Below are 27,379 nucleotides of genomic sequence, written 5' to 3' on the forward strand. Positions count from 1 at the left end.
CCGCCAATCAGAGGGCGCCGCTCCCGCCGCGCCCCGCCCCTTCCTCCCGCGCAGCCGCCGCCGCTGAGGTGAGGGGGGCGGGCCCGATCCTGGCCCCGGTGCCGATCGTCTCCTCTCCGCCGCCCGCCCGCCCACCATGAGGTGTGTGCGGCTGCTCGCCCCGCGGTACCGCTGGGTCTCCTCTGCCCTCCCGCCAGGGGCAACCTCCGAGGGCGTCTCTCAGCAGAGCGGGAAGGCGCCGAGCCTGCTCCGGTACCCGGTGCCGGAGCCCCGGCCGGACTGGAGGCCGTTCAGCTCGTCACAGGCTTCCTGCGAGCTGTCCGGTAGCGGCCTGAGAGGTAGCGGTGGCGGCGGCGGCTGCGCTAAAGCTGGTGGTGAGGAGGACGATGAGGATGAAGGCGTGGAGTTCGGGACTCTTTCTAATAAATTTTCTTCTAGAAAATATTATTACAAAACCACATCACACTTTCAGAATTTAAAGCTTCAAGAAGAGCAAGAGGAAGAAACGGAAAGAAAACCTCGACGGGGTCCTAAGAACACCCCATACTGGTACTTCTTAAAATGCAAGGCCCTCATCAAAGAAGACAAGGTTTGTTCCCAGGTCTTCGCTCACTTGCTTTTTGATAGCAATGCTGAGAGAAACAACTCTGTATCATCGGTATTTTACTTATTTCTTTACTTCACAGAAAGAAGTAAAACAAGAATTTGTGAGGAATCCCATGCTCTGTAGGGCTGCTACCACAACCTGCCCCCAGCTGCGTATATTAACATCTATTGCAATCGATTCTGTCACTGCCTCATCATGGATTTTCCTCTTCCCTGTAGCTGGCGGAGGCTCTGGAGCTGTTTGAGGTGAAGATGCTGAAGGAAGAGCGTCTGCAACCAGAAGAAAGCAATTACACTGTTCTAATTGGTGGCTGTGGCAGGGTTGGCTACGTGAAAAAGGCCTTCCGGCTCTACAATGATGTAGGTTTACGTTCTCTCCTCTCTCCAACCTTCATCAGTAAAACTGTTACAAGTATTTGGCCATGTTACTTTGTCTCCAAAATGCCTTAATCTTTGTGTCTCCTTCGCCTGAAACTCTTAAAAACGAATTCTAGAAGTCCTGTCCTAAAAAGCCATTTCTAATTCTTCTTCTCTTCCCTCAGATGAAAAAACGAGGCTTAACTCCCACCGAGGCCACTTACACAGCCCTGTTCAACGCCTGCGCCGAATCGCCGTGGAAAGACTCAGGCCTGCAGAGTGCTCTCAAATTACGGCAGCAGCTGAAGAGCAAAAATGAAGAGCTGAACCTGATCACTTACCACGCGCTGCTGAAGGTCTGTGCTCTGTGCTCAGGCCTCAGGATGTGCTTTGATGTACTGAAGGTAAATATGTGGCTTTTCTCTTAAGTGTAGTCTGCTCTGGTTAAAGCTCCTGGAAGTTGCTGTATTGCAGAGACTTTTTCATTTTGTTTCCAGAAGAGGTAATTGCAGATCACGTGTTTATATTTCATTGGTCCTTGGTCTCATACAATGAAATCATCTTGGTACAGACCAAACATTAAGTATATAAAAAGAGGCAGCTACAGCCTTAAACAGGGGCTGGCTTTATAAACTCCAGTCAGATGTGTTTTGGGGGGTTCAGAGCTACTGTGTCTGTCTCCATCCCTCATCTTGGAGACCCGTTTGATATCTAGTTCCTTTTATAGCAGCTTTTCTCAGAAGGGCCAGTCTGGGAGTAGCTAAAAATTTTGCTGTTCCTGCCCTCAAATTCCCTGTAGCTCTCGTCAGGGAGAAGCTGTGATCTGTGCAGGCATTTCAGGGCTCTTTTTCTCTTGGAGCAATGATTCTGCTCGCAGCACCAGGAGGTCACCCTGCACTTTGTTGCTGCTCTATGCCCACAAGACAACAGCCATTTTTGAGCTTTGCAGCCAACTGGGACGGGCTGTTTGGGTTACTGGGAAGTTTAACGCGCTCTCTGCTCTTTTAGGAAATTGTGCACAAGGGCCATGTTCTCACAGCCGAGACCTTCAGCTTCCTTCTCATGAGCTGCATAAAGGACAGCGAAAATGGCTTCCGATATGCCTTACAGGTTTGTCTTCATGTTCTAAGTGGGGAGGAAATAGCGTTTCTGCGTTGTAACTCATCACTCGAATGCAGGGAAGGCAGCATGTTGCTCAGAGCTGATGAAATAGGAAGAATTCAGCTCCACCTAGGATGAGCTCTGTAAACTAGGCCTCCATTGGGAGGTCTCCTACCCTGGTAAACCACCCTGGATGATCTCACAGGACTGTACTAGCTCGAGGTGGCTGTTCTCTGCCTGGTGGCATCTCGCCTCGTCACGCCGTAAACTCGCTCCTTTTCTGCAAGCAGATCCCCTAACAGCAGGCAGGGTAGATACGCTTACAACATGCTAGAAACACTCTTGTTATTTACTACCCTGTATATCTGGTGTCCGTCTTCCCCTTTTCAGGTCTGGAAGCAAATGACTAAACTTGGAATAAAGGCTGACAGCCACACGTACAATTTGATGCTGCGTGCTGCGAGAGACTGTGGGATAGGCGACCCGGTCGTGGCTTCTGAACTCCTGCTCAGACCCGCTGGTGAGAGCTCATCTCAGCTAAGGCTTGCACCTGGGAGGCAGAAGGAAAAGGTCAAAAATCAAAATAAGAAGAGATCAGAGGGTGCAGCTGCTGTCCAGCTGGATGTGGAAGCTATGGAAAAGCAGTTATTTTGGGAGAGTTCAGTGCAGCGTGAAGAACTGGTCAGGCAACAAAATAAAGACGAGAATCAGGTTGAAACTGAACCAGCCGCTCTCGCCAGCCCCAGCAGGGCTGGAGCGTTGATGAGGAGAGGCCAGAAGGAGATGGAGCGGGAACAAGGACGCCAAAGCCAGAAGCTGCCTTTTTGCAGCCTGCCCAACTTGCTGGATTCCGGGACACCTGACACAGCTGTGGTTTCCTTGGGGACGGTGGCCACCCCGTCCAGCAGGCTGGCTTTGATGGGGGATGTGGAAGGCTTCTTGAGTAAAATGAAAGAGGACAATGCAGAACCCAACATTAAAACATTTACGTTACTGTCTGAGTTGGTGGAACCCCAAAGCCCCTCGGAATCCTCTTTGCTGGCACTCCTGGATGAGCATAAAGTGAAAGTCGATGTGACCTTCTTCAACACTTTAATAAGGAAGAAAAGTAAACGGGGAGACCTGGAAGGAGCAAAGGTGAGAAAAACTCAGAACCAGCCCTGTCGCCACCTTGTCTCTGGTGGCACCCATGTTTCACTGTGAGACCCCTTTCTGCATCCACAGTAGAAATCAAGAATCTCACGCTCTTTTCCACAAACCAGTGCTCAGGTTAACTTGTAAGCAATTAGATTCTGTTCTGGCAGTTTCAGCTCTCTGGAAAGCTGCAGCGAGACTCCTTGGAAACCGATGTTGGCACTTGTATCTTGCAGGGCATGCTGCCAGCTCTGGTGAAGAGGGGACTGTCGCCTAACCTCCAGACATTTTGTAACTTGGCAATCGCTTGCCACCACAAGAAGGATGGGCTGCAGTTACTCTCAGATTTGAAGGTAATAAACTCTGCAGCTTGGGGCTCCAGCTGCAGGAAGAGGCAAACTGAAGCATTAATGCTTCTAAAAAGACCCGCTGAGGTTTCTGTGGTGAGCGGTTGCGTTCTCGCTCCAAAAAGGTGCGCTCTAGAGTAGGTGTCAGCTCAGTGCCTGTCCCATGCCTGCACAGGGCCAGGGGAGGGCTCAGGGGAAGGGTGCGCTGGCTCTGCAGAAGTGCCACGCGCGTTCTGGAGCGAGCGCCTTGCTCCCTGTGTCAGAAGTGCCTGTATGCCTCTTCCTTCCACGAGTCCCGCCCTACTGAGCAGATAAATGATTTTAACTGCAGCATTTGTTGTTTCCAGAGGTCTGGAGTAACTCCCAACAAGTACATCTACAGCACCCTCATCGCTGCCGCTGTGAGGCAGCTGGATTACAGTTACCTCACAGAGATCCTGCGAGACATGAGGAATAATGAAGTGCCTCCCAACGAAGTTATCATCCGCCAGCTGGAGTTCGCAGCACGGTACCCTCCAAAATTTGACCGGGTAAGTAGCTGTAACTGGTTGGAGTGTGAAGGCATCACAAAGGACACCAATGAGGAGGGGAAGCAGAGGTGTCTGCCTAAGCCTTCCTCCTTGGGCTTGGTCTGCTCTGGCTGGCGGTCACCTGCCAGCCCTTTCTGTTGTAGCTATTGCCTGCCAGTACCAAAGCGAGCTGTCTTCTAACAGAAACTTGTTTTGTTGGACTTCCGTTTGCAGTATAAGTCAAAGAACCCATACCTGGAGAAAATCGATGGTTTCCGGGGCTACTATTATCGGTGGCTAAAAGTAATGCCAGGAGAGGAGACCCCTCACCCCTGGGAAAAATACAGAACAGCAAAACACGGGGGAGGTGACAAGAAGGAAGAGGCTGTGCCAGAGCAGCCAGGGCAGGAGCAGTGAGCAGGACGCTGACATCCTGCATCTTCCTTGTGCTGGAATAATGTCAAATTTGTTCCCTTAAACCGTCTTGTAGTAAAGCTGCTTCGTATTTCCATGAATCCCAGTTCTTGTGATAACTATATAATAAAATATGCACCCTTTGTTTCAAGAAGCAAATGCATTTTCAGGGAATTCCTTAAACTGCAGACAATTCGATAGGCTGTAGTTTAACAAACCCTGTGCTAAACAAGGGAGAAGCAAAATCAGATTTAAAAGGGGTTTAGCTCAGTGCAAGTTGTGTCTCTTTCCCTTGTCCTGTGTGTATCTGGGCACTTAACATGTGACCTGTGAGCCTCTCCAGCCTGCTGGCATTCCTGCACAAGTTCCACATTACAAACCTCAGCAGAGAGTTCCAGTGGAATTCAGTTTCCTTCTACGCGAGATCAGGGAGAACTTAAATCACAACAGGAGTTTTGAGAACTGCATTATTTCCTTTCCATACAGCCTTTTAAATTCAGTTCTTTCTCAAAGAGGGGTAAGAGCTGGTTAAAAAAAAACAACCCAGGTTTAGAACAGCTCACAGTGTGTAAAGCGACCTTAAAACAAGCAAACAGACCAAACCAGCTCTGACAGAAGCAGAGGGGCATAGAAGGGTTTTGCCAGAAGATCGCACCGCTCCCTCAAGAAGGCAGACTTTATTTTAAAATAAACAGCTACACAAAAACCTACTCCAGAACCACCACCATTGCGTAAACGACCCAGATGAATATGCTGCTGGTTTAATTGCTTTACAGAAATACCCCATCAGACAGAAGGCGGCTGTAGTTGCACTGACAGTCTGTTGCGCAGGATGATATCCCTCAGCGTTCAAAAAGCAGTCTTACAGGTAAAGGCTTCACCCGGAACAGCCTCTGCACCCGCAGTGAGTGCATTCAATGATTCTCCCCTGGAAAAGAAACACGAGGAGGGTATTTCAGCCGAGCCGCGGTGAGCAGCCAGACCAGCAGGCTCTGCCCTTGAGGCCTGGCTCTGTGTGGGAAGGGTTTCTACCATCTAGTTTTCTGTCATTTCCCACATTTTAATGACTTTAAATGACCGCCTGCCAAAGCTGGCGGTAGCTTTAGAACCGACTAGATTCCAACTCCACCACCAAAGACAGAAAATGTTCCAACTAGAGGAAGTTACCCAAAAGAACAGCACTGCTCCCTCTGCTGTCCCTGATCAGGAGGAGTTAGGCTGGGTACGGCAAGAGTCTGGACAAGGAGAGGAGCGAGTGGAAACCCCTTACCACTTCCAGCTTGCTCTTGGGGACCCGGCAGATGCAGTTGGTTCCGAAGTTGGTGTCCCGCGTCTGGATACAGCGCAGGCAGCAGAGGTTCTCATAACCCTGCTTCTTCCACTTTGCAATCAGGTTTTTGTCGGCATATCCTTCCTTGATGCAGTACTCGTAGAGCTCTGCAGAGGAGCAGACACCATCACAAGCGGCTCCCGGGACACGTTAGAAGACTCACCATGAGGAATTACTCTGGGTGTTCTGAGCAGTAGTTACAGCCAGGCTTTAGGGCCAGCCTTCCCCCCACCTTCCCACCCTAGAAACCAACCCTTCCCACCAGTGCCCCGATTCAGGCACACCCACGGGCGGACATCTTCCTCCGTGTTCTCTTTTCCCCCACCCAGGGTAAAGCACGTGCCTCCCTCACCTCTGCTGATAGCTTTTCTTTTATAGAAGAGATCAAAGATGTAACGTGTTTTCTGATGATGGATTCTGAAGATGGGCCAAAGAGATTCCACTTTCCTCTTCCCTTCGTGAGGCTCAGTCTCCGCTGGGAGGGAATAAGAACACCGGGGTTCATCTCACTATTTTGGGCGGCTGACTGATCTCCTCAGTCACTTTGCAATAAACTGTTCCAAAAACATTCGTAACTTTAGTAGATTACAGGGATAAGACTGAGCTTAAATGGAGAAGATTCAAACGAAAAGCACTTGACCCAGAACAGCTCCTTTAGGAAATTAAAATAGGAAAAGGCAGTGGGGAGGTGACCGGGAGGTGACTTTGCGGCTGCCCTGGCTCGTCAGACCGGAGCGACAGCGCAAACCAGAACGGCCAGTCCTGTCACACGAAAGGATGAGCTCAGGTTTGGCTGTGGGTGCCCTCAGCCATCCCCCAAACCTCTGTGCTCTCTGACCAGGGCGCAGCTACAGCCCGCAGCATCACTGCGACGCAAAGATAGAAAAAACAAATCTTTTTTTATAAAATCCTCTACTCACATGGGAAGCCGCACATCCCAGAGTGGTATAGACGAGCCCATTTCAGGGACTGTCCCCGAGGACACCCAGCTCTGCCGCTTACCTTCTCGCATCTTCTGATCCAGCTCATCCAGCGTCGGCTCGATCAGCTCCCAGCCGTCCGGGGGAGGCTTCCTGCTCCTCTTCACCTTCGGCATCGCCTCGGGGGTGCGGAGAGCGAAGGCTTGCCCGCGCTCGGGCGCGTCGGAGCCTCAAAACCCTTGGAACGACTGAAAAAACCGGAAGAAAACCCGTTGTTAGGGGTATTTCTCCTCAGATTTCCGTGCTCCTTTGCAATTTTCCACTTCGACGGTAAAAATGGGGTTTATGAAGCTCACGGAAGCGGTAAAACCCGCCCGGAGCGGCCCGAGGAACCACAAATCGGGGTTTTTCTCCACAGCGAACTAAGACGAAGGCTGCCCCTCCCCCACCGCGGGCCAACCCCGCCCCGCCGGCACCTCCGCAAGGCCCGGGCCATCTCCACCAGCCCCAGCGCGGCCCTAGGACCCACCGGGGTTCTGCCCCTCCCAGCCCCGCTCCCCGGTCCGGTCCCGGTAGGGGCCGCCGCTCAGACACAGCTTCCGTCGCGCTACCGCTGCCGTCACCCGTGGGGCCTCTAACAGCCGCGCCGCGCCCGTGGCCCCGCCCCTCCAGGGTGCCGTCCGTGATGCCTGAAAGTAAATCCTCCCCACGCTGCGCGCCCCCGCCTCGGCCGTGGCAGGACTGAGAGCGCGGCCTGCCGGGAGGGAAACCGGCAGCGCTGTTTGCTGCGGGGGTTGGGAGGGAAGCGGAGGAGCAGCGGGAGTAGCGGTGCTACGGGCAGCCCCCCGGCGGGGGCCTCGAGTAGACGCGGTGACTGGGCTGGTGCCGCGCACCGCGCGCGGGGGTGGGGCTGTTTCCGCTTCCGGGTCACCGCTCGGGGCCGGGGCGGGGCCTCGCTGCAGCCGCCGCCGCCGCCATCGCCGCGATGCCGAAAGGAGGTGGGGAGCGGGCGGGGGGGGTGGAGGCGGCTGCGGGGCCTGGGCAGGGCCGCGGCTGCGGGGGCTCGGGGGGAGACGGACAGTGCTCCCCCTTCCCCCCCACATGGCGGTTCGGGGGTGCTGGTGGGGGCAGGGCGCGGCCCCCGCTGTCGGGTGTGAAGGGGGAGTCTCATGTGTCGTCCCCCCCGGCCTTGGGGAGCTCTGGCGGGGCGGGGGTCTTTTTCCCCCTACTCGGCCGCGGAGGGTCTCGGGGGGAGCCCTCCTGCCGCCCCCCCCCCCCCCCCGCCGGCTGTTGGCGTCTTCTCGGTTTCTTCCCCCAACCCGCTCCTGGGGGGGATTCGGGGGGAGACCTGTTTCCCCCCCAGAGAGATAGCAGGTTCTTCACGTTTCTCACAGAACCGGAGGGCTCTCGTTCAGCGCCCGCCAACAAGTGCCCGGGGATCGCAGCAGCCCCTGGCGCTGTCCGGGCCTTGGGGTGCCAGGGCCCCCCCACCCCGCCGTAAGGCCGGGCCCCCTGTGCTCCCCCCTGGGTTGGAAACTGCAGCCGGTTCTCCTGGGCAGGGCTGGGGGCACACGGACCCCCGGGGAGGAGGGTTACAGCCCCTCCGGGGGGCACCCAGACTGTCCCGGTGTGCGGTGGTGGGCGGCCTTTCCCCCCCACCGCCGGTTCCGAGGGGGAACGCGGGGGTGGGCTTCGGGTTCAGGGGCTCCAAACCCAGCTCCTTTCATGTGGCTCCAGCAGCTCCGCACCGGGGCATTGCGGAGCGGGTACCGACTTGCTTCTGTGATTAAGGAGCAGGAACAAGGGACTGACGGGCTGTCAGGGCTGAGCTGGATCCACCCAGAACCTTCTCCAGATGCACCATCTGCATAATTGGCTCTTGTGCCAGCGTCAGTGAAACCCAGTCACATACATTAATGTAAACCAGCCCGCGTCATTCATCTCCTCTGTAGTTCGCTCCAATTTATTTCATCAGCATTTCCCAAGCTTCAGTGCCAAATCTGCTTCCCCAGTTAGATTTACTTTAAGCCATTTGTTTTGTGTCCATTTGCACAATGGCAATAGGTCGGGCTGAAGGTATTTTTCATGAAGGCAAAGGACTGCGGTGGGTTACAACCCTGGTTGCCGTATTTAAATGCCCTGTAACTCAAGATTTCGTGCTCTGCATTTCGTTGCCCAGTTTTAAGTGTTTAAAACCTTTTGCTTCTTGGGAAAAGAAGCTCACCTTCCCCCTGCCCCCAGGTCAGTAGCAGTTGCTATATTATGGAGTGGACTTTTGCGCTCACTGTCTAATATAAAATGGGGATTTTAACCTGCCATTAATTTTGTTACTGCTGAATTTTAACCAGCCAAATTTTGTTATAGGATTATTTCTGACTATTTTGTTATATTTTTTTAATACCTTGATTCAAAAAGAATAAGTGATTCCTTCAATATCCTTCCGTTCTCTTTGATTTAAATTCCTTAATTTTTCTGTTTAAAGCTGAAGATAGCTGTATTTGAAGGCGTGCCTGCCTTAGCCGGCAGCAGTCTTTACTGCAGGTGAGATCTGCAGGTGATTATATTCTAAAAGTGCATCACAGAGGAGGGTAAGAATCATTACCCCTATTTTACAGATGGGGTAACCGAGGCACAGAGCTGATGTGAGCTGCGCAGCGCGATGTGGTGGGTCAGTGGCAGGCGTAGGAGCGGCACTCCGCCTGTCTGCCATGTGGTTTGGTCTCACTGTGAAAGGCAGAGCCCCGTCCCTGCCTCGTGCTGAGCTCCCCATGGTCCCTCCAGCTGCTGCTCCTGCTCAAAGGGGCCTCGCTTCTCTGTTGCAGGCTGGGATATAAATGAGATTGATTCACTCTTTAGTTTGCTGCTTTCTAGGAGTTTAATGTAAGATAATTTCTCTTGTGTTGCTTCCCCCCCCTTATTACTGCTTTTTATTTGCAGTAATATGGCTTTTGTGCTCTTCAGTTTTAAGCCCAGTGTAAAATTCTGAGCGCAGCAGGACAAGAAGGCTGCTTGGTATCGGTTCAGCTCGTAGCACGAGATTGTTTTGGCTTATTTAGGTTTTCTCAGTGTTACGTAGCGTGTCAGGGATGTTACTGTTGTTCCATCTAGAGTGATGTCATTTGCTGGGCAGTGAGGTAATGTCTCCTGGGCTGGAGCACTCTGTGGCAGGCCTCGTTCCCAGAGGGTGTCAGTAGTGCCACGTGGGGTGGTTGGGAACAGGCAAACAGAAAACACACGTCTTTGGGCACAGAAAGCTTTCGGTTGCGCTTGTGGTTTGGGAGCCCACGAGCTTCCACACCTGAACTCACAGAGGAGAATCTGGTCTCTGCGCGTGCCCGTTCCACGTGAGAAAAATGTCTTGGGAGTCTCAGTAAGGCTTCACAGTGGGGTTTCTGAGATAATTTATTCCACAGCTCAGCTTTTCCTGAGCTAAAATGTGGGAGAGTTTGTCTCTGCTGAGCCGGGAGGACTGGTCAGAAAACGTTGAGTTTCTGAAGCTCGCAGCCTGCAGAGGCTGCGTGGCGGTGGCGGAGCTCTCCCGAGGAAGGAGGGCTGATCGCCCTCAGCCCTCCCCACCACCGTAAGGTTTCCGTTGTCCTTGGCAGGTGAAGCAGGGAGGGTGAGAGGGTTTCCTGCTCCTTCCATCGGACTCGAAAGGCTCGTGCAGTAGTGGAGAGCTCCCTCGCCTGTCTCCTTTGCCAGTCTCACACACTGGTTTACCTTGAGCTCCCTGGCTTGAGGCTAGAGACTGACTCTGTCTGGCTTCCTTCCCAGTCACTTGCGGGTAGCATTAGTGGCATCAGCTATTCGTTAATCAACAGAATTCTGAACTGGAGAGCAGATCTTAGCCAGGCAGTCCAGCCAGCTGAGCTGAATCTCTCCTCTTCCTGGTTACTAGAGCTTGTTTTTATTTTTCCTTATAAAGCAGTAAAACACAGAGGCTCCTTTTAGTAGGCCTTCAGCTCTCATTATAATTCCCAAAGCTTTTGTCCAATTAGCTTCCTATTTTCACTTGGCACAGCCTTAGTGTAGGGGAGGGGTTAAGGAGGCAAGCTCATCGGAGACTGGGTTGTAACCGCGGCTGCCGCAGAAAGATGCTGTGATTCCTCCAGCGCAGGAAACACGGAGAGCGGCCGTGGGACTGAGCACCCCGTGCCAGCCGGGAAGTGAATCAGAGAGGCCACAAGCTTGGGCATGGGTGGGCAAGGAAGGGCGGCGTCACCAGAGCCGAGGGGGCACTTGGGCACTCGTTGCCTGGTAAATGGTGTCACGGCTCTGCGGTGTCTGAGGGCCGGGGGCACTCCTGTGGGCAGTACCTTCCCGGCTCCCTCTCTGTAGGGGAAACCTGTGCTTCGTCTGGAAAGCACTGCGCAGCTGATCGGCTGCTCTCGGTCTGGTGTCTCCAAAACCACCTCAAGGGGAAAGGAAGAACTGATTCTCCGGGTATCTTTCTATGGCTCAGTAATCCCAATTCTCCGTGTAACTTACCCAGAATTCTGGGGGTGCTTCACTGGGACTGGCAAGTTCAGGGTGTCCTTTTTCATTGTTGTTTAGATTCTCTCAGAGGAGCTATTTCCGTTTGTCCTATCTGCACCGAAAATCCAGAGAGAGTGCTGCAGAAGGAGTAGACCTTTCTGGAAGCTCGTCACTAAATCATTTCTTAATTTTATTCGTTTTGTACAGGTAGAAAAGGAGGCCACAAAGGCCGAGCAAGACAGTACACAAGTCCTGAAGAGATCGATGCCCAGCTCCAAGCAGAAAAGCAGAAGGCAAGGGTACGTGTTTGCCCACATATGTGCTTACTGTCCTACGTTGTGGCTGTCCAGCACGCTCAACTGGCAGTTCGTGAGAAACAGCAGCTTAGTCAAGTGGTGCGGGTCATTCTGTCAGTGGTCACAGTATGAATTCGGAATATCTCTGGCTGGGGAGACCGCAAGGAGCGATCCAGTCTGGTTCTTCTCAGAAGCGAGGGCAGGTAGACCATCCGGTTCACGATGAGAGGGTTAAAGGATAGGGAAGATGATTACACAGTAGCTCTAGACATCTTTTCCCCCTGTATTTCATCATTCTAGTCTCCAGTGTCAGCTATACTTTTTTATCCATGCTCTGCAGCTTGGCTGTGGAGGAAAAGGGCTCACATCTCTATGTTATTCTATATTGAAATTATTATATTTTCCCTCTTCCTCTTTTATATTTAAAAGACCAAATTCCTTTGAATTCTTCCTGTATGCATGATTTTATTGTTTGCCTCTGACAAGGCAGGTTTTCTGTAGACAAGGCAGTAGGGAGAGGGTTTTCTGGTGTGAGCCCTTTTATGGGCATGTTTCTGTGGCCCAGCGTAGGATTGTGACCGCTCCCCTCGCTTCCACAACTACCTGAGAGGTACGGCTCCTTCTTGCAGTACTTGCTCTCTCGTATTCCCAAATTATCACAGCTACGACGGCACTCTGTGATTTTCCTGTGACTTTCTGAAAGTGCTGCCTAAGCCCAAACGCACTATTCCAGCTGAAGCCTCACAGCACTGACTGCAGCAGGATAATTATACCCCACGTAGGAAACACTGATGAGTACCTCCCGGAAGCAGATTCCTCTTTCAAGCAGTTATGAGCCATATTGTTGACTCCTTTTTAATGTTTTGACCAGCTGTAACTCAGGACGATTGTGTGGTTTGCTGCATAGCCACATATTCTGAATTTGTGTTGGATTTCCTCTTCCAGACTCCTCTTGGTTTGTTTTCTGGTTCCACCTTGGTTTCATGCCGTGTTTCCACTTACGGGTCTGGCCCTGTTTTCCAGAATGATTCCAGCTCCCACCAGTCATTCACAAACTTCATAACTGTTCTCTACTTCCAAGTTGTTAACAAAAATACCAACTAGAAATGGAACAGAGAAGGCAGGACCCCACTTGAAATGTCTGTCTTGTTTCAAAACAAACCAGAGAACTGCTCTTTCAGAAGGATTTCACATAACAATGGTTACATCTAATGCTATTTTGTGAGGGAAAGCTTAAAAAACCACCCCAATTAACTAAATTACTCCCCTTGCTGCCCGTAGCTTGTCCACTTTGCCAGTTGCTCTGATGAGGAATATTTGGCAATGGTAAAGCAAGCTATTCACACCCACGGTGGTTCTTCTAATCATATCTTCTGATGATTTTACAAGTCCATTCCCAGACCTCTGACTGGTAAAAGCTGTGCTAAAAAGGCTCTAATTTCTTGGATAATAGTGTTCTGGTTAATGGTTGTCAATTTGTTCTTCCCTAGTTTGGTTTTTTTTAATCTGGATCTAGGATGGGGTCCAGCTCTGCGCTACATCCACGTGGTTTCCAGTCCCTGAGATATTGTGTGCTGGAAACCGTGGCCAAAATGTCTCCAGGAGATGGTTCATTTGTAGAAAGTAAAGTGCTAGTCCTGTCTTTTACAATATTTTTCCTGGCCTGTTACACAGCGAGAACAGCAGAGCTGTTCAGAGGTAAGCTGCCTGGGCAGGTGACGCACGCTTACGTGTAGAGAATGAGCTCTTGTTTTGTGACAGCCAGGCACCTCTGCTGTCCTAAGGGCCACGTCAGGAGCACCACGGCAGCCCACAGAGCTGTCTCTTAGCCCTCCAAAACGATCTCATTTAAAAGTCACTGTTGGATTTGGGATTTTTCTTGGCATACATTTTCTCTAATTTCCTGTGATTTTGTAGGAAGAAGAGGAGCAAGAAGAGGGAGGCGAAGGAGCAACTGGGGACCCCAAAAAGGAGAAGAAGTCTTTAGATTCAGATGAGAGCGATGAAGATGATGAGGATTATCAGGTACTGTAATTCTGAGGGCACTTAATGCATTTGCACCACCCTGATTCTTGGGGCACGAGAGGGATGCACGCTCTTGACTCCAAGATCTCTTTGAGAGCTACCCATAGTAAATTTTTTATGGAAGGACTATTTTTAGAAGCCTAAAAAAAAAAACCCGTTAGTTGATTGCATTTTGTCCTCAGAATGAAAACTTGGGTATTTTTATAAGGGAAATACAAAGGCAAGAATATTTTAAAAAAGGCTGGAGATGCCTGGTGGTATAAATCTGGTTCATAAATGGTTTTGCAGTCTGGTAGCGAAAACGCCTTGAATTCTGCTTTTGGGGTGTGCTGCAGTGTATTTGATGAGCTCCGATACAACACGGTGTTGGGTATGAGAGCGCTGCTTAACCTTCCTCTTGTTCTTGAACCTTAGCAAAAGCGCAAAGGAGTGGAAGGGTTGATAGACATAGAGAATCCCAATCGTGTAATTCAGACAACCAAAAAGGTGACTCAGCTGGACCTCGATGGACCTAAGGAACTGTCCCGACGAGAGAGGTGAGTCTTTCCTGCTGCCTCGGCAGGAGCTGGCGCGTTCCTGGAATTTCATCCTTGCTGGTGGCAGCAGCTTAACACGGGGAGATGTTTCCCTGCTGATGGGTATGCGCTGATGTTTCCAGGAAGCCCTTTAAGTGTGTTGCTCTCTAAAGCAGACACTGAACGGCAGCAAATTGTCAGGCAGGACTCACTGTGGTTCAAAATATCTTTCCTTACAAACTTTATGGAAGTCGTCTGTCCTCTGGGAGTAGCTACAGCCATCCTAGAGCCACGCAGTTTGGCCAGGTGCACTAAGGGAGTGCAGTTTATCACCGTGAAGCGGATGTAGACCATTCCTTTCCTGAAGCTTTATGCCAAAAATCAGACCTAACCGAAATCCATTAACCAGGGGTCACCTTGGGGTCCGCTTTAATCTTGCTGCAGAAGTGCCCTAGTGACAGGTAGCGGTTTCCCAGATTCCAGGGGTCATGGTGAAGTTTTTGTCTGAGCAGACAAATACGATGAGAACCAAAGTTTAATCTTCTAGTTTCATTTAGCAACAGAGAGTTTCAGATTTAAGCTTGCTTATTCAGGATAGATCACTTCGGCAGAAGTACACCTCTGAGGGGAAGGCTGGGAAAAGCATGTCATGGTGCTGTGCAGTCTGAGGCTAATTCATTTGACCTCATTGTGTGTCAGTGTCCTTGTTTAGCTCAACGAAAGTAGAAATAATCTCTCTCATCATCCCTGTTCAAACCTTGCGATAGATATAACCTGTGCTTGAGAGGTGGAGACAGGGCCCCCCGGTCTCTGGGGGAAGCCCACCCCTGTCCTCACCATCCCTCCCGGTCAGAAAGCCTCCCCTTCCCTGCCTGTACCTGCGTGCTCACCGCGATGCTCTGCTGACTGGCGTGTCTCACTCAAACAGAGAGGAAATAGAGAAACAAAAGGCAAAAGAAAGATACATGAAAATGCACCTAGCTGGCAAGACAGAGCAAGCGAAGGCAGACCTTGCCCGACTAGCCATCATTCGGAAGCAAAGGGAAGAAGCTGCCAGAAAGAAAGAAGAAGAAAGAAAAGGTTAGAGAGTAATTAATCATATCCCTTTACTTCTCTTCGCAATGGCCGTACTGCCAAGAGGCGTGATTTCTCCTCGCACACATGCTAATCCCTCATCTCCTGAGCCTGCGTGGTGGTGCTGAGTGTCGTTACAGCTTCTCCCATCAAAACCAGGTTCAGCTGTTTCATCCTTATAAAGCTCTCATTTGAAGAGGGAGCAGGGAAAGAAGGAAGGGAATTTTGTGCTTAGCCTCCCAAGCCATGCTTGCTCCAGTTTGGGGGTTTAGCGGCTTCCTTGTGCTGGGTGTGATTTATCTGCTGTGCATGCTGAGGGTCCAAATTGCCCGGGGAATTTGCAGCACTCCTCCCCTGCCTGGATTTTCTCTTTAGCTCTGATAGGCGCGACCCAGAAATCTGATGAACGTGGGTTCTCGGTGGCTTCCACAGAGAAATCTGTGCATCAGGGTAGTGTGTGGACACCTGAAGAGAGGCCAAGGATGGAAGGGAAACACGCAAGGGAGCTGCTCCTCTTAACTCCGTGGGGATCTGCCAGGGATTGGCGGGGAGGGTCGGACTTTGCCTGTTGCCTCGCTGTATGGGACTAGTGGGATTTTGGTCTCTGGGGCTGTCAAGCAACCACCGGTCCCTGATGCGCTCCGTGACATGATGAAACCTCTGTTCTTTTCCTCCCGCAGCAAAAGACGAAGCGGCCATGGCAGGTAAAAGACTGCAGTCACTATCCCTTAACAAGTAAGCACAGGACATGCAAGAGGAGGAAACGCCAGGGAACTGTGCCTGGTGCCTGCCAGGGACTCTGTCGTGTTGCATACCATCGGTGCCACGTCGGGTGTACTGCGGCATCGAAGTCACCTTCACCTCCAAGAGACACTGACGATGTGTTTGTCTTCATCCTGGCACAGATTTCCATTTGGGGTTAGGGGCAGCTGCTACCTTCGGTGCAGAACTGTGCTGAACAGCAATTCTCTGTAACAGTTTGGAAACCTGAATGTTTTTGCTGTTTTTAGGATTAAGAACTCATAGATGGGGTGGGGGGGGGGCAGGGCGGGAGGGAGCTGTGTGGGAGGGGAGATGCTTCAAATATTAGATTGCAAGAAAATAGATTGTGGGGTCATTGTGGGGTGGGGCATGGGGTGGGGAACTCTGACTTGCTATGAAAGCCCGAAAGATAATGTATCTGAGGAATCCCTTTGGGCAAACGGCCCGTCAAATTTTGCTGCAGGGCGTTGCAGTATAATCTGGGAGCCTGACTTCATGGGCATCTGGAGTGCCATTCCTTCCCAGTTTCATCCCTCCTTTCTTGCAGCCAGTCTCCCCTTTTCCCTCCTCTTCATTTTTTTTTCTCTTCTCCTTATTAGGGATAGTGCCAGTTTTTAACCACATCATCCTTTGTTTAAAGGAAAAAACCCAAACAACAACATTTATTGTATCAGACCCAGATGGGGAAAAAGAAAACCTTGATAAAGTTTAAAAAACAACAGAACTTGTATATTTGGCTGATTAAAATGTAAATTATCATAATTGCTCCGTCCTTGTCCTCTGTGTGTAAATGAACACGCGCGTACGGGCCACCGCCGCGATGCAAGGCGCGGAGCAGTCGGTGGTGTGGCGGCCTCTGCGTCTGCTGCTTTGCTGTGTCCCTGTGTTGCGTGTGGTGTGAGATTTGGCTCGAGGTTCCGCAGCTCCATCGGCAGATGCAGCCCGAAGGCTCAAAGCTCCTCCTGCTGTCTCTGATGGACGTCTTGCACAATCTGATTACTGCAGTGGAGAACACAGTTACCCTCCGGCTGCTGTCTCACCTAGCCGCTGTGTCAGGAGGCCAGGCCCCGAACTGTCGCCACTGTCACAGTCCTATTCCGGGTGTAGGGCTGCGGGAGCAGGAGATGCTCTAACGCGCGGTCCAGGGAGTCCTGTCAGCTGGTGCCAGGGACACCAGACTCCCTCACCAAAGGCTTGGAGGAGATTCAGCCCCAGAGCCGAGATGGCAGCTGTCAGAGTCGCTAGCAGAGAGGTGAGAGATCTTACAGAGATGCAGGATGACAAATGTGGTTTGTTCTGTGTAAGCCTGCTGTCCCTGCCTGGCTGCAGGTTGTCAGAGTGACAGAGGGGTGCGCTGCGGGGAACGTCACGGTGAGCTGCCTGCTCGAACCCCCCTGGGAACCTGCTTTCTTGGTACAGAAAGATGTATAGAGTGGTACAGGAATGCTGGGTCATCTCTGCACGGGGTAAAGGCGCAAGCCTGAGCGCCCCAGCCTGTGCGTTTGTACCCAGAGGCATCATTTGAGACAGGAGATACCTTCAGGGAGCTGTGCAAGGCGAGTGGTTCCAGGAGAGGTGCCCTTGCTGTCAGCTCCAAGAGGGCAGAACTGATACGGTGGGGACAGGACTGACACAAAGCTGGGGTGGTCCTTGGAGCGCAGGGAGGCAGGGGGAGTGGGGTGGTGGGAGACAGCGGGCTGATGCTTGGGATGGAGCAGGGCAGGAGCCGCAGCTGGAGGGGGAGAGAGAGATGGGCTTGTTCGCATGGGATGGGATGTGTCACGTGTAGAAACAGGCGGAAAAATCTTTTCCCAGTAGAACATCTAGACCAGAACCTGAACATCACTGTCCCTCACTGCCAGCGAGGACTCCCCTCCTGGGCCGTGGTCAATGTGAGGGCTGGTCCGCTTTGCGGGGCACCAGCAGGATGGTCTTAGACCTGAGCTGTCACAGAATCACAGAACGGTGGGGGTTGGAAGGGCCCTCTGGAGATCACCCCGTCCCACCCCCTGCTGGAGCAGGCACCCCCAGAGCAGGGGCACAGGGCCGCGTCCAGGCGGGGTGTGAATGTCTCCAGGGAAGGGACCCCACAGCCTCTCTGGGCAGCCTGTGCCCCTGCTCTGGCACCCGCACAGGGAAGGGGTTTGTCCTCACGTTCAGGTGGAACTTCCCGTGTTCCAGCTTGTGCCCGTTGCCCCTTGGCCTGGCGTTGGGCACCGCTGAAAAGAGCCCGGCCCCATCCTCCTGACACCCACCCTTTAGATATTTATAGGCACTTATGAGATCCCCCCTCAGCCTTCTCTTCTCCAGGCTGAACAGACCCAGGTCTCTCGGCCTTTCCTCACAAGGGAGATGCTCCAGTCCCCTGATCACCTTGGCAGCTCTGCGCTGGCCTTGCTCCAGCAGCTCCCTGTCCTTGAACTGGGGGGACCTAGAACTGGACGCAGCACTCCAGATGTGGCCTCACAACGGTGGAGTAGAGTGGGAGGAGAACCTCCCTCGCCCTGCCGGCCACACTCCTTTTCATGCAGCCCAGGATATTGTTGGCCTTCTTGGCCCCAAGGGCCCGGTGCTGGCTCAGGGTCACCTCGCTGCCCCCCAGCACCCCCAGGGCCTTCTCAGCGGTGTGTTTTCACAGCAAGGTCTGGTCCCGGGAGGAGTAACCGCGCTGTGCTGCACAGCTTCCTTTTCCTTTGGTGACGAATGCAGCATTTCCCTCGCAGAGATGCTCACTTTAAGACGGGGCAACGCCAGAGGTGGGGCCAGGCATCTTGCCTGCCCCAACACACCTGCCCGGGTACTGGTGGTTCTTCTGCCTTTGCCAAAGCCCTTACCAACCACTTCATCGTGATTTCATACCCCGTGTGAAACGTATGACCCTGCCCATTGTTTACCATGTGCAATTAAACCCTGCTCTGAAACACAGAAAGCTTTATCCACTTCCTTACAGCTTCTTCAAAGGCTCCTCAGCACTCCTGGGAGCAGCTTTGTCCTCCCAGTGCGGGTGCGAGGTGGGACTGCTCGTACCCCGAGTCAGAGGTGAGGAAGGTGGAGGTCGGAGGTGCTCTGATCAAAACTGCCTGGCAGCCTGCGAGAACAGGCTGGAAAGGGGCAGCGCTGGTGCGGCAGCCCCAGGGGTCCAAGCCGGCTCCCCAGGCGTGGGATCGCACACCTGATGGGGGTGACCGGTGTCCAGGAGGAGTTTGGTGCCGGCAGCAATGTGGGAAACCTGCGCTCCCTCGTCGCCCCCATCCTCGCCCCCCCCGCCTTTTCTCTAATACCAATCCCGTTATGAAATTGTGCTGAAGGAGGGACTGGGAACGGGACATTCCCCTTGTGCCCATGGTCGTTTCATCCTCAGAGCTGGTGGCAGAAAGGACGTGACCGCCCGTGGTGAGATGCGGCACAGCGGCCTGATGCGTTCTGATCACGCACGTGCCGCATTGAACTTGTTTAAAAAAAAACCAAAACATTGGATTTATACAGGAAAATCCTTAATTTTTATTTATTTAAGCAATGTATGACCAGCATCAGGTAAGATGGTAACAAAAATAGTAAAAAAAAACCAAACCCAAAAACCTGTTTCTTTGCCTGAGAGCAGCCGCCGGGGCTGGCTGGCAGCCGGGGAAGCGTGCTGGTGGCATCGTGGCCGGCTTGCGTGGCACAGACGTTGCGGGGGAAAGCAGGCAGGCGCGGCAGAGCAGGGGCAGGCTGGCAGCCTGGACGCCCTTCCTGGCTGGCTCCTTCATTTGATCTTGAGATCCTTCAGCGCCAACTCCAGGCTCTGAAATGAAACGGGAGGTCGTTCCTCATCAGCTTTTTGCTTTCCAAGGCAACGGGACGTGGTTGGAGAGCTAACGTGGGGCATGGTCATGAGGGAAGCTGTCCCCTGGGGTGCCAACCCACCGCAGGGAGGAGATCCCAACTTCAGCTGGTTTGGGCTCATTTTTCAAGCCCTGTGGGCAAAGCCGAAGCCAGGAGAGGGTGCTGGATCCCTGCACAAGGCTGGCGTCAACCCCACCTCCGATGGTGAGCTGTGAAAGTGCCGCCCAGGGGTGTCTCCCACCCAGCTCTGGGTTAAAGGAGATCCCTCCCTGGCCTGTGGGTCCCCCGTGGGCAGGATGGGCCCCACCACCACAGCAAAGAGCTGCACAGCAGCAGGGTCGGGGGATTGCAATTAAAGCTGTGGCTAATGAGGGTTCAACTCTGGGGGGACCGAAGCACTGGGGATGCCTCACCTTGACGTCCCAGATGCTCATGCCGCCATCCATCCCCGTGGTGCAGAACTGCGAGCAATTGGCCTTCCCACCCACCAGCACCGAGATCTGGCTGCGGGGCACAAAGAGGTGGCAGGGAGTCAGCCCCAGGCCCCCTGCCAAGCCCTCAGGGTGGGTGGGAGTGGGGTGCGACCCCCTCCATGTCCCCCCACTCATGTGCAGGGATGCTCCGGGGATACCCTGGGATGCTCCAGGGATGTCCAGGGCTGTCCCAGCTCCCAGGGCTGGACCCCTCCCTCTCCCCCACCCACGTGCCAGAGATGCTCAGAGGATGCTCCAGGGCTGTATCAGCTCCCGCACCAGACAGCAACACAGCCAAGGGATGCTCAGGGACCAGCACCCCCAGGCAGCCCCTGGGGTGACCCAGCCAAGCCTGTCCCTCCACCCACTCGCCCTCCCACTACGTGCCTGATGCTGTTCTTGTGCAGGGTGTCCAGCGTGGCGTTGGCAGTGTCCGAGCTCGCTTTCTTGTCCAGGTTCTGGAAGCGCTCGCGGGCGGTGAGGCCACGCTGGGAGCTCTGCTTGGGGATGTCCAGCTTCCCCCCGAAAGTCAGCGCACCCTGGCTCTCCTCATAGGTGAACAGCATCGGGTAGCAGTCGTGGCCCTGGGGAACCAGCCAGCCCTGCTCAGCGCCCTCCTGCCGGCTCCCAGCACGGCGCCCACCCTGTGTCCCCAGCCCGGACTCACCGCAGCCACCAGGCTGTTTTCAGTGATGAAGGTGACGGCCAGGAGGGGCAGGGTCTCGGTGCACAGGGAGGCAACGCTACGAGGGAGAGCAGGGCATTAGTAGGGAGCCGAGCTCAGCCTCTGCGCTGAGACTGGAACAGCTCGTGGCGCAGGTGGAAGCCACAAGACTGCAAGGGGAGGATGTGCCACCTCCTCTGCCCAGGCCTGCCTGCCCCTTCAGCCCCAGCCCAACCCAGATGCCTCCCATCCCTGGATCGGTTTCGGGGTCAACCCCCCCTCGCCACCCACGGCACGGCCACACCCAGACCCCCAGACCCCCCTCCACCCCCCAGCCCTGCTTACGCCATCTTCTTGTTGGCATCGGCGAGGCAAAGGGTGCTGTCGTGGCTGACCCAGGCCACGCGGGCGCCGCTGGCCGAGAAGCAGATGCTGTGCACCCACCCGCAGCTGCTGCTCGACTCGAACATCAGCTCCCCAAAGGGCATCTTGGAGCCCCACGGCGTGGGGCTGGGCCGCTCCTCCACCTCCTTGATGTAGGCTGAGAAGATCCTGGGGTGGGGAGAGAGCCCTGCCATGTGTGGCCAGAGACCGGAGCTGCCTCCATCCCTGCCCCCTTGCGTGCCTCCATTTCCCTGCCAAAGCCCGTGGGGTGCCCTGCCACCTCCTGTGCCCCACTGGGTGCTGTAACACTGGAACTGCCCCCCCGTGGGGTGCCCTGCCACCTCCTGTGCCCCACTGGGTGCTGTAACACTGGAACTGCCCCCCCGTGGGGTGCCCTGCCACCTCCTGTGCCCCACTGGGTGCTGTAACACTGGAACTGCCCCTGGGGCACCCTCCAGCCCCCTCAACATCTCTCCTGCATCCCATCCCCAGCTCCCAGCAGTACCCAGAGGGATGAAGCCTGCCCCACAGGCAAGCCCGGGTTCTGGGCTGCCCCAAACACCTCTGTGCTGTGCCAGGGTGGGACCCCAACCCATCCTTGGGGGTTCCCCCACCTCAGGCCACCCCACTTGCCCACCCCCCTTTGCTCCTCACCGGCACTTGAAGTCGCAGGAGCCAGCAGCCAGGAGGACATTGTTGGGGTGCCAGTCGAGGCTGAGCACTGTCGAGCGGATGGGCTTCTTGATGTGCTTGCAAACCCACCTGTGGGGAGAGCGGTTGGTATCAGCTGGGGAGCATCACCACCTCTGGGAACCGCCCAGGGCTTTTGGAGGGCTGGCTGACGGCGGTCGGGGCTACAAGCACCCCAGGAGCTGCCCGGGGTGACCAGCCTGCAGCAGCAGCAGCCAGGGCATGGGGACAGCATGTCCCATCCCAGCAGCAGGGGTTTGGAGCACCTGCCTCCATCTCCCCTTCTGTCTCCTCTTCCACCTCCTCCCCGAGCTCCTCTCTGTCTCCCCATCTCCTCCTGTCTCACCTTCAACTCTTCCAGTCTCCTATCCCCCAATCCATGTCACTTCCACCTCCCATCCATCCACCCATCCATCCACGTACTCATCTGCCTCTCCTCCATCCATCTCTCCATCCCTCCACCTCCCCATCCATCTCCCCTCCACCTCCCCCAGGACAGGCCCAGTGAGGCCACGGCTCAGCCTCACCAGTCATTCTCCTGCTCAAAGTAGCAGATGGAGATGAGCCGGGAGCCGCTGCCCACAGCAAACTTGTTCTCCTTGGGGGACCACTTGACGCAGCGAGCGGCCCGATTGATCCGCAGGATGACCAGGGTGGGTTTCCAGACGTTGCCCTTCAGGGTCCAGACGTAGGCATTGCGATCGGTCCCACATGTCACCAGCCGGTTACTCTCAGGGGCCCAGTCGATGCCTGGAAGGCAGAGGGGGGTGATGGTGGCCCAGGGAGCCATGGGGATGGGTCACTCAGGGCCAGAAGCCATTTGAAGGCAGAGCTGTTCTGGGTGGTCCCTGCTCCACAGTCCCTCTTTGCCCTACTCCAACATCCATCCCAAATCATGCCACCCCATCCTTTCCATCTGTCCCACCTCATCCCATTCCATCCCAACCCATCTCACCTGCTTTCTTCCATCTATCCACCCCTTCCCAACCACCCATCTCATCCCACCTCATCTTTCCCCACCCCATCCCTCTCATCCCATCCATCCCACCCCTGGGTGCCTTCTGACACGCTGGATCGGGGCCGGAAGAGGTAGACACAACCTGCTCCTTCTCCTCCACCCACTGCTCAGTCTCCATCCAGAAGCTGAGGTGCCACGAAGCGGGGCTGGGACAGTCTCTGGTGCAGAACCACCCAACAGCCATATCCCCATCCCCTCCGTTGGCCAGGACTCACCCGTCACCTGTCCGTTGTGCTCCTTCAGCTCATGGACTTTGCTCCACTTGGCCCCGTCCTTGCGGTAGATGTGGACCTCGTGGTTGTTGGGGCAGAGCGCGATCTCTGCGGGGCAAGAGCAGCTGGGGCAAAGCCTTCCCCTGGGTGGTGGGCTCTGCCGGGGAGGGACTGGGGCCAGCTGCCATCAACCTGCCCCTTCCTGTGGTCCAGGCTTGGTGGGACACCTTGGGACCCCACTGAGCCCCATCTGCCTGCTAGGGGCCCAACAAGCCCCCCAGCCTCCGCCCTGTGCTGCCCCAAAGCTGGCCCTGCTCCTACAAACTGTACCCACAGGGAAGGGAGAAGCTTCCCCAGATCCAACAGCCCAACGTCCTCCCTTCCCCAGCATGTGGGTCCCATGGGGCTGGTGGGATGGGATGGGACTGAATGGGATGTGACGGGATGGGGTGGTTGCAGGTGCTCAGCTCCCACCCAGCCCCATCCTGCCCGGCACACCAGCTCCAGCAGAGAAAGCCCTTTTTGTTCTCTCCCACACCCCCCACGCCGTGGCCGGGAAATGCCATTGGCCGTGAATCACCCGGCTCTGCTCTCCTCTCCTCCGCAATGCTTCTTCCGTCCCTCCCCGCGCCGGCTGCCGCAGTGCCTCGGGGCCGGACGCTGTGCTGGCACCCCTCGCGCCAGGCTCTGTCCCGGCAGCAGGACCAGGGGGACGCGGGGGGACATGTGCTGTCCCCAGCCCCAAAATCTGTCTGTGGCAGGACCTGCTTCCCCAAACCCGGCCCTGACCTGGCCCTGCCCTGTCCTGGTGGGGCATCGCCCACCACAGGGATGTTCAGCCAGGACGGTCCGTGCTTTGGGCCGTCCATAGGGATTTTGGGATGGGGTGCCCTGGCTGACTTACGGGTCCGGTCCTTGTTCCAGGCATGGCAGCTGATGGGCTCCAGCAGGAAGCTGTGGTAGGCCATGGCTTGCGGGCTGGGGACAGGGCGAGACCCCCATGGCCGTCAGGAGATGCTGCTCTGGCCACAGGGACAAGCCCCCAGCGGGACCTCCTGCTCCCAGCCCCACAGAGCATTCCCTCCCACCGGGACCAGCCCCATGTTGCGGCCCACCACATCCCCCCCTCTGCCAAGAAAGGGGTTTCCTGGAGGATTTCCAAGCTCAGAGTGTGCCCAAGCAAAAGGGGGAACGGTGCCCCAGCGGGTCCAGCTCCAGCGAGGGCGAGGGACAGTCCAGGTGGAGCTGAAGGAGACATTCCCCATGGTGCTGCCCCATGGCTGGGCACCCCACACTGACTGTCCCGTGACTAGGTGCCAGATGGGTGCCCATGGCCAGATGCCCATGGCTGGGCGCCCCATGGCTGGCCACCCCATAGCTGGGTGCCATGTGGGTGTCCCATAGCCAGATGGGAAGCAGGGGCTGCTTCCAGGGACTTTAAAAACTGTGCCATCATCCTGCCCCGGCTGGCTGAAGCCTGGTGGGCAGGAGCCAGCTGGGTACACGGGGACCCCAGTGCCACCACCGCCAGCCCATGTGCATCCCAGAGGTCCTGCCATAGGCAGCACCTCCTCCCTCCGGATCCACTCGCTCCTTCCCAGCCTCTCATTCAGGAAGAGCCGAAGCCCCACGGAGGTGCCCCCATCCCGTCCCGTCCCATCCCATCCCGTTCCACATGTGCTCAGCCCCGGCAAGCTGGTGACTAATCCCTTCCCCTGGCTGAGCTCCCACCGCTCCCGCCAGCGCCCACCGACTGCTCCAGCGGTGCAGGATGGAGCAGCTTCCTGCAAGCCCGCTCTGGGTGCCGCGGGACTGGGAAGGGCTTGGAGCAGCAGTGCAGCCCCTTGGCCAACCAGCCAAGGTAATGTATGGATATAGGGAAACACCTCGCCAGGGCATGACAGACGGGGATTACTCACAGCTTGCCTCTCGGCTATTTTGGGAACTCCCTGAATGCTGCCCGTTTTCTTTGGCAGCTAAAAACAGTACAGGGGAAGGAAAAAAGGTCCCTCCTAGCAAACCTCTGCACCCAAGCTGCTGAAAAGAAAATCCGTGGAGCTCCATCACCTGCCTTTCGTACACGGAGAATTCCCAATGCCGACACACGGCCCAACCCCTGCTGTCACACACCCCACAGCTGAGCCCCCACTGAAACACCCGTCCCCACCGGCCAAGGACGTGGGCATGGCAGAGCAGCCAGCCCCGGCTCCACCGATCCTGCCAGGATTCAGCACGGGGTGACCCACGGGAGGGTACAAAGCTGCTGCCACCACATGCCTCTGCCCCAAGCCCTGCAGCCAGAGCTGTGCTGTGGGGGCCAAATAAAATCATTGGTGAGCAGGGATGCTGCTGCTGGTGTCGCAAAGAGTGAGGAGCAGAAGAGAGTGTGAAATGGGGACCCAGCGAAACAGGTCGCAGGGAGGAGGGATGGGAGGCAGAGCACGCCGTGGCTCTTTCTGGCTTCAACATTCACTAAGGAAACTGTGATGCTTTTTCCTTTTTTTCAGGTGGTTTGGATGCTCAGAGACCTGGACCCTCCTCCCCGAGGGTCTTGCTGTTCACCCGTTTTAACGCCAGCCCCCGAAGGGACGGGCTCGGCCGTCACGCGAGGGAGCGGAAGCCGTCCTGCAGCCGCTGCGGTAAGAGGCAAGGGCTGCTCGGCCGTTCGAGCTCCGGTTGCTTCGTGCAGCGGTTTATGTTTCATTTCCCCAGTGGCTGGTTTACAGCCAGTTCCCTGCCGACACCCCGTGGGCTGACCCGTGCTCCCGCCCCAGGGGGGAGCCATGGGGTGACCTACGGGGAGCTTGGCAGCCCCTTCCCCAGCAGGGAAGAGCATCAGAGGGGCTGTGGCTATGCCCCTGTTCAACACGGAGGCTCTTGAGGGAGGAAAAGGGGCATTTCCCGATGGCCAGGCAGGGTGGGATTGGGACCCAATGCAGCTCCGTTATCTCCCTGGCCAGCCCCGAGGCGCTGAGCAGTTCGGAAACATCCTTGGAGGAGATAACCAAACCTTGGCAGGAGCCGAGCGCTGGGGGCTCCTCCCGGTCCCAGGGAGGAAGCCGTGCGCTGGAGGAGCTGTATTTTTCATTTTGCCGAGCCTGGTGGGGCGGCAGGAGGAGGGTTTGTACCTGTCAGCGCAGGGACATGGTGATGGTCCTGCTGGGAGCTGCAGGACACCACGAAGCTGCCCCCCAGCCACCGTGGTGGCCCAGTCCTCCTGCGCTGCTGAGACCCCAGCACTGACCCCCGGGAGCCCCTCTGCTCCCCACGGCGGCAGCAGAGTGTCACCCCTCTGCGCTCCCACCAACCAGGCTGGGGACACCCATCCTCAGTCCCTGACATTGGTGTGGGGTACCCCAGGAGCCAGCCTGGCCCTGGGGGAACATCACTGCCCCAGGGCAGATGAAGGGCAGCTCTGACCCTCTCCTCTCCCTGGCACTGGGTAAAGCTGGAGGCACTGATGCCCGAGGAGAGGGCAGATTGCAGGCAGCTCTGGCTTTGCCGGCACCAGCCCCCACGGGACTCCCACGGGGGACTCCTTGCAACACCCCGCAGCTGCCGGGCCTCCAACAAGAGAATAAAACTCAAGCTTGCTGCCAAAGTTGGGAAAAATAAAAAAAGCCCGAAATGCAACGACAGCAAAACCCATGAGCGGCGAGGCACTGTCTGCACCCCCCTTGGAGCCCGAAGCAGCCTCAGCTGGGGGATCCCTGGTCCCCACTGGGAGGAGGTCCCAGTCTCTCACTGGGAGAGGTGATGGCCACAGCCCCCATGGGACAGACCCAGCTCCTCGCCGGGGCAGCAGAGCTGCCTCCCCGCTCCTTACCTTGCAGGCAGGGCAGGCAGCGCAGGCAGGGCTAGTTCATGGACTCTGGGCAGTCAACACGAACGGCAGCCCGGAGCGAGCGGCGAGAGCTGCTGGCTGCCCCGCGGAGGCAGCCCGACTTCCCTTTTCCTCTCCGAGAAATGCAACCACTTCCTTACGTGGGCGTTGGGGGAGCGCAAAGCAGCTCGGCAGCCGCCCTGCCCCTGCCTGCCTGCGAGCCAGGCCGCTCCGCCATCGCCGCACGTGGATGAGCCACCGGCCCCGGGATGCTCCCGGCAGCCCCCGCTGCTCGTGGGATGAGGGGACCTCGGTCCGGGTGCACCAGGGAAGGATGCAGCCAGGAGAGCGGAGGGGAAGGAGCCCCATCCTCTCCCTCTGGCTGCAGGACGGTTGCTCGCCCCCTGGTCCCCGATGTGTTTTG

At 55.7% G+C, this 27,379-nt stretch overlaps 4 protein-coding genes across 6 annotated transcripts in view; 2 read left to right on the forward strand and 2 right to left on the reverse strand.

The window, feature by feature from the left end:
* PDAP1 (PDGFA associated protein 1) overlaps positions 1–16,628 on the forward strand; it is a 143,696-nt gene extending 127,068 nt beyond the window's left edge. Inside the window, exons 2-7 of one of the 2 annotated variants that reach the window (XM_075104804.1) lie at positions 7,680–7,716; positions 11,402–11,493; positions 13,408–13,515; positions 13,930–14,051; positions 14,959–15,110; positions 15,785–16,628. In XM_075104804.1, coding sequence (XP_074960905.1) covers positions 7,704–7,716; positions 11,402–11,493; positions 13,408–13,515; positions 13,930–14,051; positions 14,959–15,110; positions 15,785–15,843 — 546 coding nt within the window. In that variant the 5' untranslated portion in view covers positions 7,680–7,703 and the 3' untranslated portion in view covers positions 15,844–16,628. Of the gene's footprint in view, positions 1–7,655; positions 7,717–11,401; positions 11,494–13,407; positions 13,516–13,929; positions 14,052–14,958; positions 15,111–15,784 lie in introns of those variants that run through there. The other variant, XM_075104805.1, reaches the window with a different exon arrangement.
* On the forward strand, positions 40–4,569 carry PTCD1 (pentatricopeptide repeat domain 1). The gene is made up of 8 exons (XM_075104801.1): positions 40–589; positions 826–966; positions 1,149–1,367; positions 1,972–2,073; positions 2,455–3,201; positions 3,435–3,551; positions 3,893–4,075; positions 4,289–4,569. The coding sequence occupies exons 1-8, from the start codon at positions 137–139 to the stop codon at positions 4,469–4,471; spliced, it is 2,145 nt and encodes a 714-aa protein (XP_074960902.1). The 5' UTR covers positions 40–136; the 3' UTR covers positions 4,472–4,569.
* BUD31 (BUD31 spliceosome associated protein) lies at positions 5,131–7,619 on the reverse strand. The gene is made up of 5 exons (XM_075104806.1): positions 7,248–7,619; positions 6,801–6,966; positions 6,151–6,273; positions 5,739–5,905; positions 5,131–5,396 (listed from the first exon to the last, which is right to left on the reverse strand). The coding sequence occupies exons 2-5, from the start codon at positions 6,892–6,894 to the stop codon at positions 5,346–5,348; spliced, it is 435 nt and encodes a 144-aa protein (XP_074960907.1). The 5' UTR covers positions 6,895–6,966; positions 7,248–7,619; the 3' UTR covers positions 5,131–5,345.
* A 2,710-nt stretch (positions 16,629–19,338) lies between the features above and the next one.
* Positions 19,339–27,118, reverse strand: ARPC1B (actin related protein 2/3 complex subunit 1B). Of its 2 annotated transcripts, none has more exons than XM_075104808.1 (10): positions 26,959–27,118; positions 24,037–24,110; positions 23,136–23,240; positions 22,430–22,652; positions 21,867–21,974; positions 21,174–21,380; positions 20,832–20,907; positions 20,552–20,748; positions 20,105–20,195; positions 19,339–19,650 (listed from the first exon to the last, which is right to left on the reverse strand). In XM_075104808.1, exons 2-10 carry the CDS (start codon positions 24,098–24,100, stop codon positions 19,612–19,614), a joined length of 1,110 nt encoding a protein of 369 aa, XP_074960909.1. In that variant the 5' UTR covers positions 24,101–24,110; positions 26,959–27,118; the 3' UTR covers positions 19,339–19,611. The 2 variants fall into 2 exon arrangements, with proteins under 2 accessions (XP_074960909.1, XP_074960910.1); XM_075104809.1 differs by having other exon boundaries at positions 20,105–20,191; positions 20,548–20,748; positions 26,959–27,094.
* Positions 27,119–27,379: the final 261 nt, after the last annotated feature.

This window comes from Phalacrocorax aristotelis, chromosome 10 (assembly GCF_949628215.1).
Source record: "Phalacrocorax aristotelis chromosome 10, bGulAri2.1, whole genome shotgun sequence".
Taxonomy (NCBI): domain Eukaryota; kingdom Metazoa; phylum Chordata; class Aves; order Suliformes; family Phalacrocoracidae; genus Phalacrocorax; species Phalacrocorax aristotelis.